The 13,230-nt window shown below is 39.3% G+C and overlaps 1 protein-coding gene across 6 annotated transcripts in view; it reads right to left on the reverse strand.

Annotated features, from left to right (window-relative positions):
• Positions 1 to 13,230, reverse strand: part of PTPRT (protein tyrosine phosphatase receptor type T) — a 492,692-nt gene that overhangs the window by 28,078 nt on the left and 451,384 nt on the right. For all 6 annotated transcript variants that reach the window (XM_052789835.1, XM_052789817.1, XM_052789853.1 and 3 more), the window contains 4 exons: positions 10,271 to 10,358; positions 2,834 to 2,910; positions 1,890 to 1,926; positions 394 to 491 (listed from right to left, as the gene is read on the reverse strand). In XM_052789835.1, the coding sequence (XP_052645795.1) occupies positions 394 to 491; positions 1,890 to 1,926; positions 2,834 to 2,910; positions 10,271 to 10,358 (300 nt within the window). The remainder of the gene's footprint in view (positions 1 to 393; positions 492 to 1,889; positions 1,927 to 2,833; positions 2,911 to 10,270; positions 10,359 to 13,230) is intronic.

Genomic DNA, 13,230 nt, shown 5'->3' on the forward strand with positions numbered 1-13,230 from the left:
AGCTCTTTTGATAGTTTGAACACCAGTCACATGTTCTCCCCCCTCCGGATTTTTGTGGGTAGAGAAGTATTCAAATTATACAGATAAAGAATATTTATTACAGAAGTACATTTTTCCTTCTGTACTGAAAAAGGAGACAGTTTCTCAGCATAAATTTGTATAACTCTGCTAAAGCTGAGACTTACACCAGGAACATGATCCTTTTTAGTCTAGAAGGGAAGAAGCTAAGTATTACAAGATCTAGCATTTTAGAAAAAAAGCCAGAGTGTCTTAATTCTTTCCCTTACTACAGTAAGCAAAAGGCATTTCATTTGCTGAGCTTGCCTGAACAGCAGCACCGTGTTATACCCAGCGCTGGTTTGGCTTTATATGTTGGGAAAGTGGTACCCTTACCCTGCCCACTTCCACCAAGTTGGTGACCATGACAACACTTGCAGAGTTTTCTTGCCAAATCATTCTCCAGAAATCCTTCACTGTCTCTTGCATTGGCCCTGGGGCAGGAGAAAAGACAAAAGGACATCTTAAGAGAGTGTATCAAATACCACCAACTCTTTTCAGCTGTTCCCCAGCCATTGCCCTGGTCCCACAAAATCCTACTCTCCCTTTCAGAGCAATCCTCTGCAATTTGGGGTTAGAGACACAGAACAGCCTGGAGCTCTTTGAGAGATCAGACACCTCATCCTTCCTCACAGCAGGTATTTAAGGTTCTAGCACCCTGGAAAGAGACGTGATGCCTGTATTGTAAACAGTGGAGATAGTTCCAGTAGGTAATCAAGTGCAAGTGGTGGGACATGTATGCACTCTATAGTGAGTCTGTAATTAAGGCTGTATTGAAATTTGTACCTAAATGAAATTTGTACCACTTTAGATGCAGCACTAAAGTTCCTCCATTTCACATTTTAATATTTATTAATTATGAAGGAGGAAGAAAACATGCAGAAATTAGCCCTTTTCTGAAGTTCCCTCAGAGCGAAAAATTTCAGGTTCCAACAGCCAGACAGCCAGTACTCACAAGAGGTTTATTAGACTAGAGCATCTCTCTGACCTTCTTTTCTTCCTCTGTTCTACACTGTAGATGAAATCCTCCTACGGACTCCTTTCGCCCACTCTGCCCATACTCCATCCTCCATGTTCTCTGCCTTGCTGCACTCTGTATACCCGTACATGCTCAATTGCCAGTTTTATTCTAATATGTTTCTTTGCTCTTTCAATAGGGACAAGCCAGCAATGAAGTCATAAAGCAGAATTTAAGACTTTGCGAACATCACATTTGCAGGTACAGAATGTACAAAAATGAGGACAAATAATGGCAGACGAAGTGGTCATGGCATAAGAGTTTGGCCAGTGATGCAGGAAAACAGCACCCTGTTGTAAAGAACAGGATTAGGGACGTTTGTCATCTAACATGGATAGCCCTCAGCATTGAATTGTGTCGGTTTTTTCTTTTTTTTTCCCTAAAGGCATAGGAAACTCATCAACTAACTTATACAAGGTGGTGTTCAAATGCATTTCCTACTAGTTCCCACTAACCAAAAGTTCATCAGTCACCAGCTTATTCATCCTGCTCTCCCCAAGCAATTTCACTCCAGAAGGTAAACCCAAGCTCCGTAAAGTCCTTTTTAGTTCTAATCTCATACTTCATGCACAAAGGACACATTATAGATTGTACTGCCACCTCTAAGTCTGTAGCATTTTTTATTCCTGTAGCTGAGGTTTTGCATTGAGTGCCTTGAAGGTCTTAGAACATGCTATATCCTTCCCTTTTGCGCCTCTATACCAAGTTTTCAGACGTTCCCCAAAATAGAAGATGTCACCCTATAAATAGCTCTTACAACAGCCTAAAACAGCAGTGGTTTTACAAATATTTAGACATACAAGAATGAACTTGCCTTGAGTTGCAATGTAATGGCGAGGCCGGTGGTAGCCCTGGAAAAAAAGAAAATATGTGATAGTCTAAGAGATCACAGCTCAGACAAAGCACACCATGTATTTTATACTTCCCAGGTACCAACAACTGCACACTTAACAGTGTACTAACACTGGTTATCGAATGAGTGAAGATAGGCAACTAGGTTGCCTTATGATATTTTAAGTGATGGTATCTGGCTCAGGCTGAATAATAAGATCTTATTATGCCAAAGAGAAAACAGGAATGGGGCAGTTTTCACTATTTCCTCAAAGAAACACAAGCCCTGTGACTAACGTGCGGGCAACTCTGAAAACTAATAGGCAAAAACTTGCACCTTCTGGTTTGAAAAAGAAGAAAGGTGTGCATTTGCCTCTGCGTGAAAACGTTGCATATCAGTCTCATGTAACTTTACTAGGTGTATTTTTCATCCCTTAAAGAAACTCCTCTGAATGTTGTCATGTCCCTACAAATTAGGAGTTGCATACAAGAAACACATGTTCATTTGATCATTCTGTGTGTGAGGAAGGCTGCTTTATGAATCTTATTTTATAAAACTAAAAAAAAATAAGTCAATCTATTTACATGCCTTCTGCACTGCAACTTTATAAGAAGTCAATAAGTCTTATGTATCTACTAATGCTATTGTGAAAGGCTGATACTGATTTCTGCATACGTCATTTAGCCCACATTCCACTTATGTTGGTGGATCTGTCAAACACAGGAAACCTCCATCTGTCCAGACTGGTCAGACAGAATAAACCAGAGCCTGAGAACCTTCTCCCTGTCACAACACAGTGTTTGTGTAATTTTCAGCTGTCATTCATATCAGATCAACAGTCTGTCCCTATGTAAGATGCACCAAATTCATAAGCAGATTGTCAGGAGGAGTCTTTTTGTCATAGTGGGAATGTCCAGGAGCCTTACGTCTATGTAATTGGCGTTTATGTAGTCGGAGTGAGGGTCTCCATCCAGCAGTTGCAATCTCACTCTTGAATGATCATCTGAAAGAAGGGAAGAAAAAAAAGTGACAGTAACGATAAAGAGGACTTTGTAAATGCTTCATTTTATCCGCCGATTCCTGCAAGTGGATAACTGAATACTTACAATAATAAAAAATGAAAGAACATCAGAGATATTCCTGTTCCTACAAGCCCTTTCTTTTGTGTTTAAGATGTAACATTTAGATCCTTAGGTTAGCGTTCATTCGTACTCTGTATTCATTAAATTCACTGCTGTTACCATAAACCTTACTGAGCTTTTACACAGACCAGAAATGTTGCTTGGTTCGGGGGTCTCAGGACAGATCTTTGCAGGATGTATCTCCATTACAAAAGCCATCTTCATGCCTGGAAGTAACAGCCTGCCTGCCTTCATCTGATCTATGGAAACTGAGGCAAGAGCTAAAACTGTCAAGATCAGGATAAAAATAAATAGGTCACAACAGAGGTATAAAAGATTAAGGAAGGTAAAATGGCAAATGAAATCCTGCAAATAAGAAATGGGGCAACCCAGAAACCTGAAAGGAAATACCAAAGGAAATCAGAGCAATGTTCCTTTATGCAACCCACAGAACTCATGGCAACAGAATGGCATAAAGGCAGTGTTTAAAAAAAAAAAAAAAAAAAAATTAGCAATGTTCATGTTTTTGAGGACTTCAAAGTTACTTTAGATAAAGGCAATAAAATAACAGATATCAATCTTTTCATCTCCCAGTATGCTCTACAGTTCAGATGCAGAAAGGAACTACCCCAGCGGGTAGATTATGTCATGATTTTCCACCAAGGGAATATTTTGATCTTTCTCTGGAACAGCTGGTGCTGGGCTCTGTCACAGGAGATACTCTGTTCGCTGGGCTGTTGAGCTGATTTGGTCTGGCAATCCCAGCACTGGTATGCAATTAATTGCAGAAACGCTATCTGAGGGCCAGTTGCTTGGCAAAAGCTACTGGATTACAGAGGTCACTGCTGGGCATGCTGGGCTCATTTTTAAAGGATTTCTAAAGAAGTATAATACAAAGTCCATTAAGTTTATTTCCTCTCTACCAGCTCTGGAGACCCTAGTTCTCAGTCAGTAGAGCATTAATGTTTAGAAGCACTTTGCAAAATACAGGCCTAAGCATGATTTACATTCAATTAAAAAGAATCATAGCAATGAAACATAAAAATATGAGGTGTGATTCTGCAGTAACTCAGTCAAAAAGGGTTTTAGTCATCACTTAATTAAATGTAGAATCAGATAACAATTGTGAAGACAGATGTGCATGCAGTTCTGAAAACCAAGATTTGGGTATATATTAAATATTCATTCAGTTATGTAAAGCAACGCTTCTCATACACTGTTCATTCTTTGGGTGACATTTTCACACCCCAAAAATACAGCCACATTGCTGTATTTATCAAAACCTGTATTTGCATTCAAAAAAGGTTACACAGGTGAATCCATCCAAAGCTCTGTTATATTTGTATTAATAAATACAACCTTCGTAGACACAGTGGAAGTAGGTATATTTCTCAGAGTGCTGATGTTGTTCCCAGCCCTAGACAATTACCCACGCTCAAGGCAACTGCACTAGGAGTTGCAGTAAATCATGTGGATAGACAGACAACAAAAGAACTTAGAGCAATTCACAAAGACAGACAAAGAGCTGATTGAACTGGACATCTAGATGAAATACACAAAATCTCCCATAGACAATTTCACACTTGCAATTCAAGGCAGCAAACTAAGCTAGTTAAGAATCACACAGAACAAAAGCAATGAAAACAAACCCTACAGCTAATGGCTGGGAGGGGAACATTTACTAACTCCTCTTGTGATGCCACGATATAATAACGTTATGGAAGTCTTAACTTTTGCAACAATAGAACGAAAAAGTGATGACACCAAAAATGACCCTAATGAAAAGTGAAAAGAATCTCAGGTTGATTTTTTAAGTGGGACAAAGACACTGTCTACGCACGGTGTGTAGCTGAAGTGCTCTGAATAGGCCTCAAGGAAGAACCTGCCTCTCTTCATTTAATAGAACCAAACCCCAAAATTAAGTTTCAGGTCTTTGAGCCACTCTTTAGTTAAAAGCTTAAAACAGGCAGGATGAATACCTCCTGAGGGAGCTGGATGTGAAAAACCTGAGAAGCAGGCTGCAGAAGAGGCCTATGCATTTAAGATAATTATGGAAGAAAAGATGCTCTGTAGCTGTAAAAAGTGTTGTGGGTTGTTGGTTTTTTCCCCCTTTAACCCAAATATGGCTATTCTATATGTGAAAAACAGTAAAGGAAAAAGAAATTATCATTGGAAATTAATGAAATTTTTAAAAAAGGAGACATTCAGATTTAGGTCCAATTATATTTGGGGGCCAAATGAAAAATACTTTTAGCTGAACTTTGCTTCAGGAAGTCAGAATTCAAAATATTTCATCACATATTTTACAAAAATGAGATTAATTCCTGTGGGAGATTTATTTCTCTTATAAGTGTGAACAGTGCAGCAGAAAAAAAAATCTGTGTATATGCTAAGCACACAAAATACTAATGGTGTCTTAATGGTGTCTTTAATCTTGTTCATAAGTTTAGGAGCACAGTCTGGATAAAAGTTCATGAAATAATTTACCTTGAAAATCCCTTTTTTTCCCCCAAACTTTGGAATTTGTTTTTGTTTTTTTTAATGGAGAGGGGCAAAACCCAATGCAACTTATTATGCTTTTAGTAGTAACAATCCTGTACTTAGGTTTTTTTGTCTACAGGCTTCAAAGGGCTTTTTAAAGAACAGCAAATGTCTTCTTTATATCTTCTCCCAATGGTTAAAATTTATTTCTAATTCTGCACCCTATCCACTGGACTACACTAGCTAAGGAGACTACATATTTGGCATACCAAAATGAAAGCGTCACTCAACTCTTCTGTTAATTTATCAGACGTCATATAATCATGTGTTACAAATGGATTATAAGAAACTTTAAAAATGGAGGGAGAAACAGAAGAAACCTTGCATGTCTGTAGCACTCAGGACTGCAAAAAATGGAAATATACTTTAACAAATGTATGATTTTATTTCTCCCTGTTTACTATAGTCTGTATGCAAGTTAGCAGAACTCTAAATTTGTATGAAAAGTACTTTGAAAATTGGTCTTAAAACAGATTTCAAAAATGACAAGAATTTCACTGAAAAGCATTGTGTTCCCATTTTAGCACACAAATGTTATCATTTCAAACTTCTGTCAAAATTCCCATTAGCGATCATTTGAAACATCATTGCAATTTTTCCACATCTCATTTTGATACCAGCACTGGATTAATCTCACACAACTTTCACCATCTAAATATTAGGCAGCTAGTCTAAACTGGCTGTCAAGGTTCCCCACATAGTCAATGGAGAAATACAGCCATCTTTTGAAATGATTCAACCCAGTTCTGGTACGAAATGATGACTTGCCTGCTCAAGGACACACTGTCCTCCCCTTTCTATCCCCACTGATCCTGGACTGTGCCTTGAGAACTGGGTAATAGCAAGGTGTGATATATCCCGTCCTCTCAGGATCACATACCATGGACATTGCACAGACAAGCAAGACTTTAGGCACTACAGAAGAAACCATGGAATAAAAATGCTTGGAAGATAGCACCCCTGTGAGTGCTGACCTCGTCCTGTAATATTATGCTCAGAAAAGGGAGAAAAGAAAAGGAAAGAAGAGAAAGAAAGTGCTCTCCTGTAAGTCAAAGCAAAACACAAGCTGATGTCTTCATTTTCTCAGCTCCAATCTGAGAGTTTTTGCTCTCTTATATGTAATGACTCTAAATTTGGAGAAGATGAGGAGAAACAGAATAGAACCAAAGGTCCCATATAGCTTCTGGATGTTTTCTCTGCTATGGAATGGGTTCAGCTCAACCCACAAAAGCTCAACATCCCTCCCCTTACAACCACTTGCTGATGCACTTTGAAGGCCTCAATATCTAGGCCCTAAAGCAAATTTAAATCACTTTGATTCAGCACATAATCGGATCCCCTACCTACCCTTGCCCCTGGAAGAAAAATCCTGCATCTCCACAACTGTCTTTGTGTTTACAGCTTTTATACCGAAAGTGCAGGAACAAACCTTGTAGACACTGCCAATATAACAAAAAGTTCAAGTAGGGCAGCTCCCTCCAGCATGGCAAATCTGTGCAATTACAGTGCATCTTTCCACCAACAACAGTGGATTTCTGTAGTCATACAGACACCAAATCCACTCCTCAGCTTTTCCTTGTCTCCAAAAAACATACCAGTGTTGCAGATTGAAGGGAACCCTGAAAAGCTGGGGTTTAAAGCATGAGAGAGCTTAGAGCTCTCTTGCATCTCCTCTCCATGAACGGACTTAGCCTCATCTGCAGTTTTGGTTTGCAAATATAAGAACAGCAGATGTTGGGGCTGGCAGTAAGATCTAGGTTTTCATAGAGAGGCATGATGTTAATACAGCCCTTGGAAAGCAGTGAGCCACATAAAACAGTCCTGTAAGTGTACTATTACCCAGAAGGCCATAAAGACAAGATATAATCTGCTGTGATTCACTGAGCAATGCTACTTATTGCAAGAGCTTACAAACCCATGTTTTAACAAAAGTCTCTGATGCAGTTACAAAAGTTAGATCAAAACATGACTTTTCAATTCACTCCCCAAAAGGCATGGGATATCTTGTTCCAGGAGTGATGAAATGGTAACTGTGGTTAAATAAATAATGTTAATTGCCATCTGCAGCCTTTTACCAAATAAACTGGTAGGAGCAATTGGTGCATGCTCAGAGTTTTACCCACAATTACAATTCTAGTACAACAAAGCAGCTAAGGGTGTAATTGTTTTCCACCTCCCCTCCTCTGCTCAGGCTTTTGCACAGTTTGTACCCACTGAGCACAATTCGTTTTCAGAATCTGCCAGAGGGAACTGCTCTCCTGCTATTCTCAGCTCTGCTATCAATTCTTTATTCTGGATCCTGTCGCTGCCTTTACTCAGGAAACTTGTCCAACATCACCCATCAGTAGGGTCTGGCTCAAGGCTTAGCCAGTGACACCACTGATAATTTCCAAATGGTTTTACAAAATGTCTGATGAATTATATGCTCCTTCCTTAGGCATCCTCCCTTCCTTCTCCCTAGCCTCTTCAAAGTAAAGCAAGGATTTCACTCCATTTTATCACTCTTTATTGCACATTACTAAATTCTCCCTGCTGTCTTTTAGAAGACCTGTTGTCTCCTCCTCAAACTCTTTGTTCTGATATATATTTGAAGTGAAGAAAACCCACTCAACTTTGTTATTTACTTCAACTCTTCTGCATCCTTCCTCTCTTTCACTACCTTGCTTTCTTTATCTATGCCTTTCTACCCTCTCAACCTCATTCTGAAATCTTTCCCAACAGCCCTCAAACTTGAGCTTCTTTTCAGATGTTTTATACCGTGCAGCTACTTCTTCCTTAACTTTGATTACATTTTGCATTCCCTTATTCAGGTGCATCACCTCCTATCTGTATTGCTACTGTATTTGTATTTATAGGTAAAAGGCTACCATCACTCTTCATTAGACAACAATTCATCTTTGTGAACACCTTCCCTTTAGATAATACCCCATTTATCTTCCTTGATTTTGCTTCCTTAATTTCTTCTCACATTTCACTTGGAGTTCAACGTTTTCTGTGTGACCACCTTCAACATAAATTAGATGGTGGCTATTGCACACAGTCTTGTCTCTTTTCACCTCCACTTTCACATCATGTTAACTGCTTCCTCAAAATCATATGGAGAAACAGAGAGTCTTTCATGTTTCCTTCCTTATACTATGGCACTTCCATCTTCAATCCAGTATGTAGTTGTTATAGCTGGATGATTCATCTGTCTTAGACTAATTTAATCTAAGCTAATCATATAGACAGGTAAATTGAATCTCTGTCTGGAGCTATCTCTCTTTGCCACTAGGAACACAGGAAACTTACAGCGAGGTGGAGCTTTTAGGCAGCTGAAGTTAAAGGAGACTATTTTCACGCTAACTGTAATACTCTGGTACTATCACTTCCATTTTCCACATGGAGAAACAAAGACTGATGGAACTGGTGACCTGCTCACAACCAATGGAGAAAGCCAGCAGCAGAACTGGGATCAGATCAGGGCTCACAACCTTCTGATCTTCCATTTCCAGATTTCTTCATCTTTACCATGGGGTCCCTGAACTGAGCTGTTCTATGCCATTCCCCCAAAACTGTTACATGAATAATTTCTTTCAAGTCTTAAAAGAAAGAGAGGTGTAGTTATGTGTGAGATGATCTTCCTTTGTGGCCAAGGGTTTTTTTTTAATTCTTTAGTAAAATCTGTTTGTTCTACAGGAAATACATATTTAACCTGAGAAAGAATACAGTACTAAATACATCACTCAGCGTGACTTAATTTTGCTCTTATAGCATTCTAGATTTATCCAGTCATGAAAATCAATGGCATGTTCATTTATTTTCTTATTCCTTGTTCTGATGGTCTCAGGCCTGGCTTCTCCAACTTGGTGCTGCTCAGGAGCCCTTAAAAAGAATTATTTCTCACACCTCCTCTCCCCAGTCATTATAAGGAATAATGAAACACTGGGGTAAGCTGCCTGGAGAGCCTGTGAAAAGCTAAACTTTGGAGATCGTTAGGAAGAGGCTTCACAAATATCTGATAAAAATGACAGAGGTCAATCTAGTCCTGACTTGGAGAATAAAGCTGACCTAAATGGTTTTATGGAGTTCTTCACTGCCCTGCAGTTCTGCAGTGTATCAATATTCCTATAACATCAACAGTAACTGGTTATTGAAAGAAGTAAAACTAAAAAGCTTTAGTGCCTTTTCAGCTGCCTTATTGTGATTCTGAGGCAGAAGCTGTACTTGTCTTGCACATCAAACCAGCTCTCTGGGGACAAGCAGCGACTGCTCCACTGGTTACTGACCACAAGGGAAGGAGAAAATCTGGTCTCTGATCCGTATCTAAAAAGCTGATACATCTGCATCTCATTTTGTGCTCCCATTTGTGGCAGTGAAAGTTCCAGGTTATGTAGTAAAAATGGACAGGAAATAGGCATCATCACCCACTGGCAAAATCTGACAAAAGGTTTTAGCCCTTAAATCACAAACATTAAGCACAAAGCAAGGCAGATAGAAAATATGTAAAATCTGTAAAGTCATGCCATGACTTTATTTAAAACAATGAAAAAAAATAAAAATAAAAAAAATCATAGAAACATAGCCTGTAACAAACAGATCGAACTACTGAATGCTCAGCACTGTAAACCAGCTTTTAGTGATATTCTGAAACACACCCTTTTCCACAGGATGCAAACAAAATCTTACAGAAAGCTCAGTTTAATGTGAATTTACACCTACAGGAGATTATGTTTCCATATCTGTTCTTATTGCGGTTTTCATCTTCCTTGGCTGTATCCCAGGATGCTGTCTGCCCCTCAGGTAGTGCCTGCAAAATAAACATAGTGGAGTGTTTATAAAAATCTGGCCAATGCCTTCAGGTGGATTAAGATGACTGAGCAGGGCGAAAATAAAGGCGCTGCATAATTCAGTAGTCAACCAAGCAAACAGCTGTTCTTGAGGAAAGGGCGCATCCACTAATTCAAAAAGCAGAGCTTCGTGCAGACCATTTGCATCTCTTGGCTTCTGCCAGTGAAGAATCATTTTTCTCCTGCTACTTCAGATCTAAAAGGATCAGAGCAATTTGTTTCTGGTTGCACAGTCACAGGTTAACCTCATTTCCCCTGTAGAACATGGTCTGTGGAGATTTCACATACATACACTTCTAAGAAAACCCAGATGGCTGAAGCATAGTGCTCGGTCTTTCATATCTAAGTTGAAAACAGATATAGTGGTTTCACCTATTTCTATACTAATAATGGAGTGATGCAATACAAACCACTAGCTGGTTTTCTTTGGGGAAAAATAAAAAAGCCAGGGTTTTAGATCATGTGTAAGCAAGAGAGGCAAAAGGAGGTAAAACATGCTCATGAAGTATGAAAATAAGTAGTTATTTTCCTAAAATCTGCTCTTTTAGTTGGGAACGGATGGGGTAAGGAAACTGGCAGCACATGGTGCTAACCTACCCTACCCTACAGCTTGGGCCTACAACTAATTTGAACACACTCAAATGAGCCACCTTCCCCTTGAGACAGGTCCAGGGAGGATTTTCAAGGCAGAGTCAGGAAAACAGCAGTCGTCACAGGATCTGGCTGGAGGATGGTCTTGCTTTCCTCGAAAGATGGCCCGGATGCCTGTAAGCAGGATGATCCCTCTCCCTGTCTCAGGATGGTCAGGGATGTCAGCACAGGCAGATCAAAGCAGCAGGCACAGCAGTGCTTTCTGCTGGAACAGCAATGGCACCAGCTCCCTGGGTATCGCCGGCATCACGACTGGATGGAAAGCCACGACCTGCAAACCGCTGCTGTTGGCTGCAGCCAGCCCAGCCTTGACTTGTGCCAAAAACACAGGTGAGGAGAAGAACAGCTCACACTGAATTGCCTCTATAGATGTGTATCCTCCAAAATCTACTCCCTAACGTGATCCTACATTACTAAAAACAACAGCAACATTATAAATTGTATTGTTTATGGTCCCTAGGGAATTATGGGGGTTTTATACCGCAGTCATTGTAGAATCATATCTGCCTTAGCTAGCAGTGGGTAGTTTGACACAGCTGTGCTAGAAAATGAATTTCTATTCACCTTCACAAGCCATCCAGGTCTATTACAGTGCCTGAACGCAATAGCAGAGAGACACAATTATTAGGATATACTACACTGACATTACAATTAAACTTAATACGAGCAAACCCCTGGCAGACCAGATCGTTGTGAATTTCCCCCAAAGGGGTTCCAGGACAGAAAATGTCAGGCACTGCAGCACTGCCATGAGCATTGCTGACAAAAGACAGGGACAGCGAGTTCCTATTCAAAAGCCCAGGAGAAAGAGTAATAACTCTGTAATTGGTGAAGGCTTTGATCACACATATATTTCCTTTACAGACAGCTGTTTCCAAATAACAGCTCATCTTCTGAGCAAAAAACCCCCAGCCAACAAACCCCCACACAACAAAACAATCCCCAAGTAAAAGAAAAGAGGTGAGGAAGGTTCATTTTCATCTTCAAAGACTAACGAAATGGTGTCTTATTTTTCCACTAATATCAAATTACAGCAGATTGACCAGAGAATGGCAACAGTCATTAGACATCTAATCATAGCCATCTGAAAAGAAAAAAAAGAAAATCCTTTCTCATGACTTCCACATGGGAGAAGCTATCTTGGCCAAAGAAAATACATTCAGGTCCAATAAATCCCTTTTCAACAAACCCTATCCTTTCATGGGATCTGAATGTGAAATTCTCCATTAAAATTGATAATTTTATATTTGCCTGATATAGCCTCCAAAGATTTAAGAGTCCAGGATTTTTCATCTGATTCAATACAAAAAAATCTCTGCTTTTCACAGAACTATCCATCTCTGAAGAAAGGAAGCACAGCTCTGGTTGGTGAGGAACACAAACTGCCTTTGCATAGGTGTACCTTATACCCCTACTTTTATACATACCAGATGCACAAATTGGAGTAACTGCATGTACATGGGTGGTACAGTGCAAATAATTTTTCTGTGAGATCGCTAAAAATGCAGCACCAAGAATTGAAACTGCATTAGAAATACAAAGACAAAAATATCAATTATAATTTGGTTGCAACCAGAAAAAGAGGAACATACCTAATATTTTGTTGCTTCAGTTTTTGTTTGTACAATAAGTATCTCTATAATAGCAAAAAGGGTTAATCTTTCTGTTTCACTCCGCATTATCAGCAATGGTAAGTCAGGAAAGATCACTCAGGCGTTGATATTTGATCCGCATTTCACAGGAAACGCTCCCCCTTCTTTCTTTGATTTGTTAACAGCAAAATTTCACTTTTGAAAAATCTGGACTTGATTTTTAGGCTTTTCTTCTTTTAGAGAATTTTTGTAAAATTTATACTAAAATATCTTCCCAGCAGTGGAATTTATGTTAAGCCAAAGCTTTTTAAACTAAATTGCTCTAATTTTTATCTGAAATTACAAGGATAGATCTCTAAAAGTCAGCTTCATCTCAATCAAGCTTTCTAAGCACCACAGCCCATACGTAACTAAAGTGTTCACATTAAATTGAGGCTTATTGCAAGCCAATTTAAATTTCCAATGGAGGCATTTAGTTAGTTCGCTGTTTGTTTTTAATTTAAATACGAAACCTTGAATCATTCATCTGCACTGATCTACCCCAATGCTGCAGTATTGCTGCCAAAGGCAACGATATCAATTAAAAGCC

This window comes from Harpia harpyja, chromosome 1 (genome assembly GCF_026419915.1).
Source record: "Harpia harpyja isolate bHarHar1 chromosome 1, bHarHar1 primary haplotype, whole genome shotgun sequence".
NCBI classification, from domain to species: Eukaryota; Metazoa; Chordata; class Aves; order Accipitriformes; family Accipitridae; genus Harpia; species Harpia harpyja.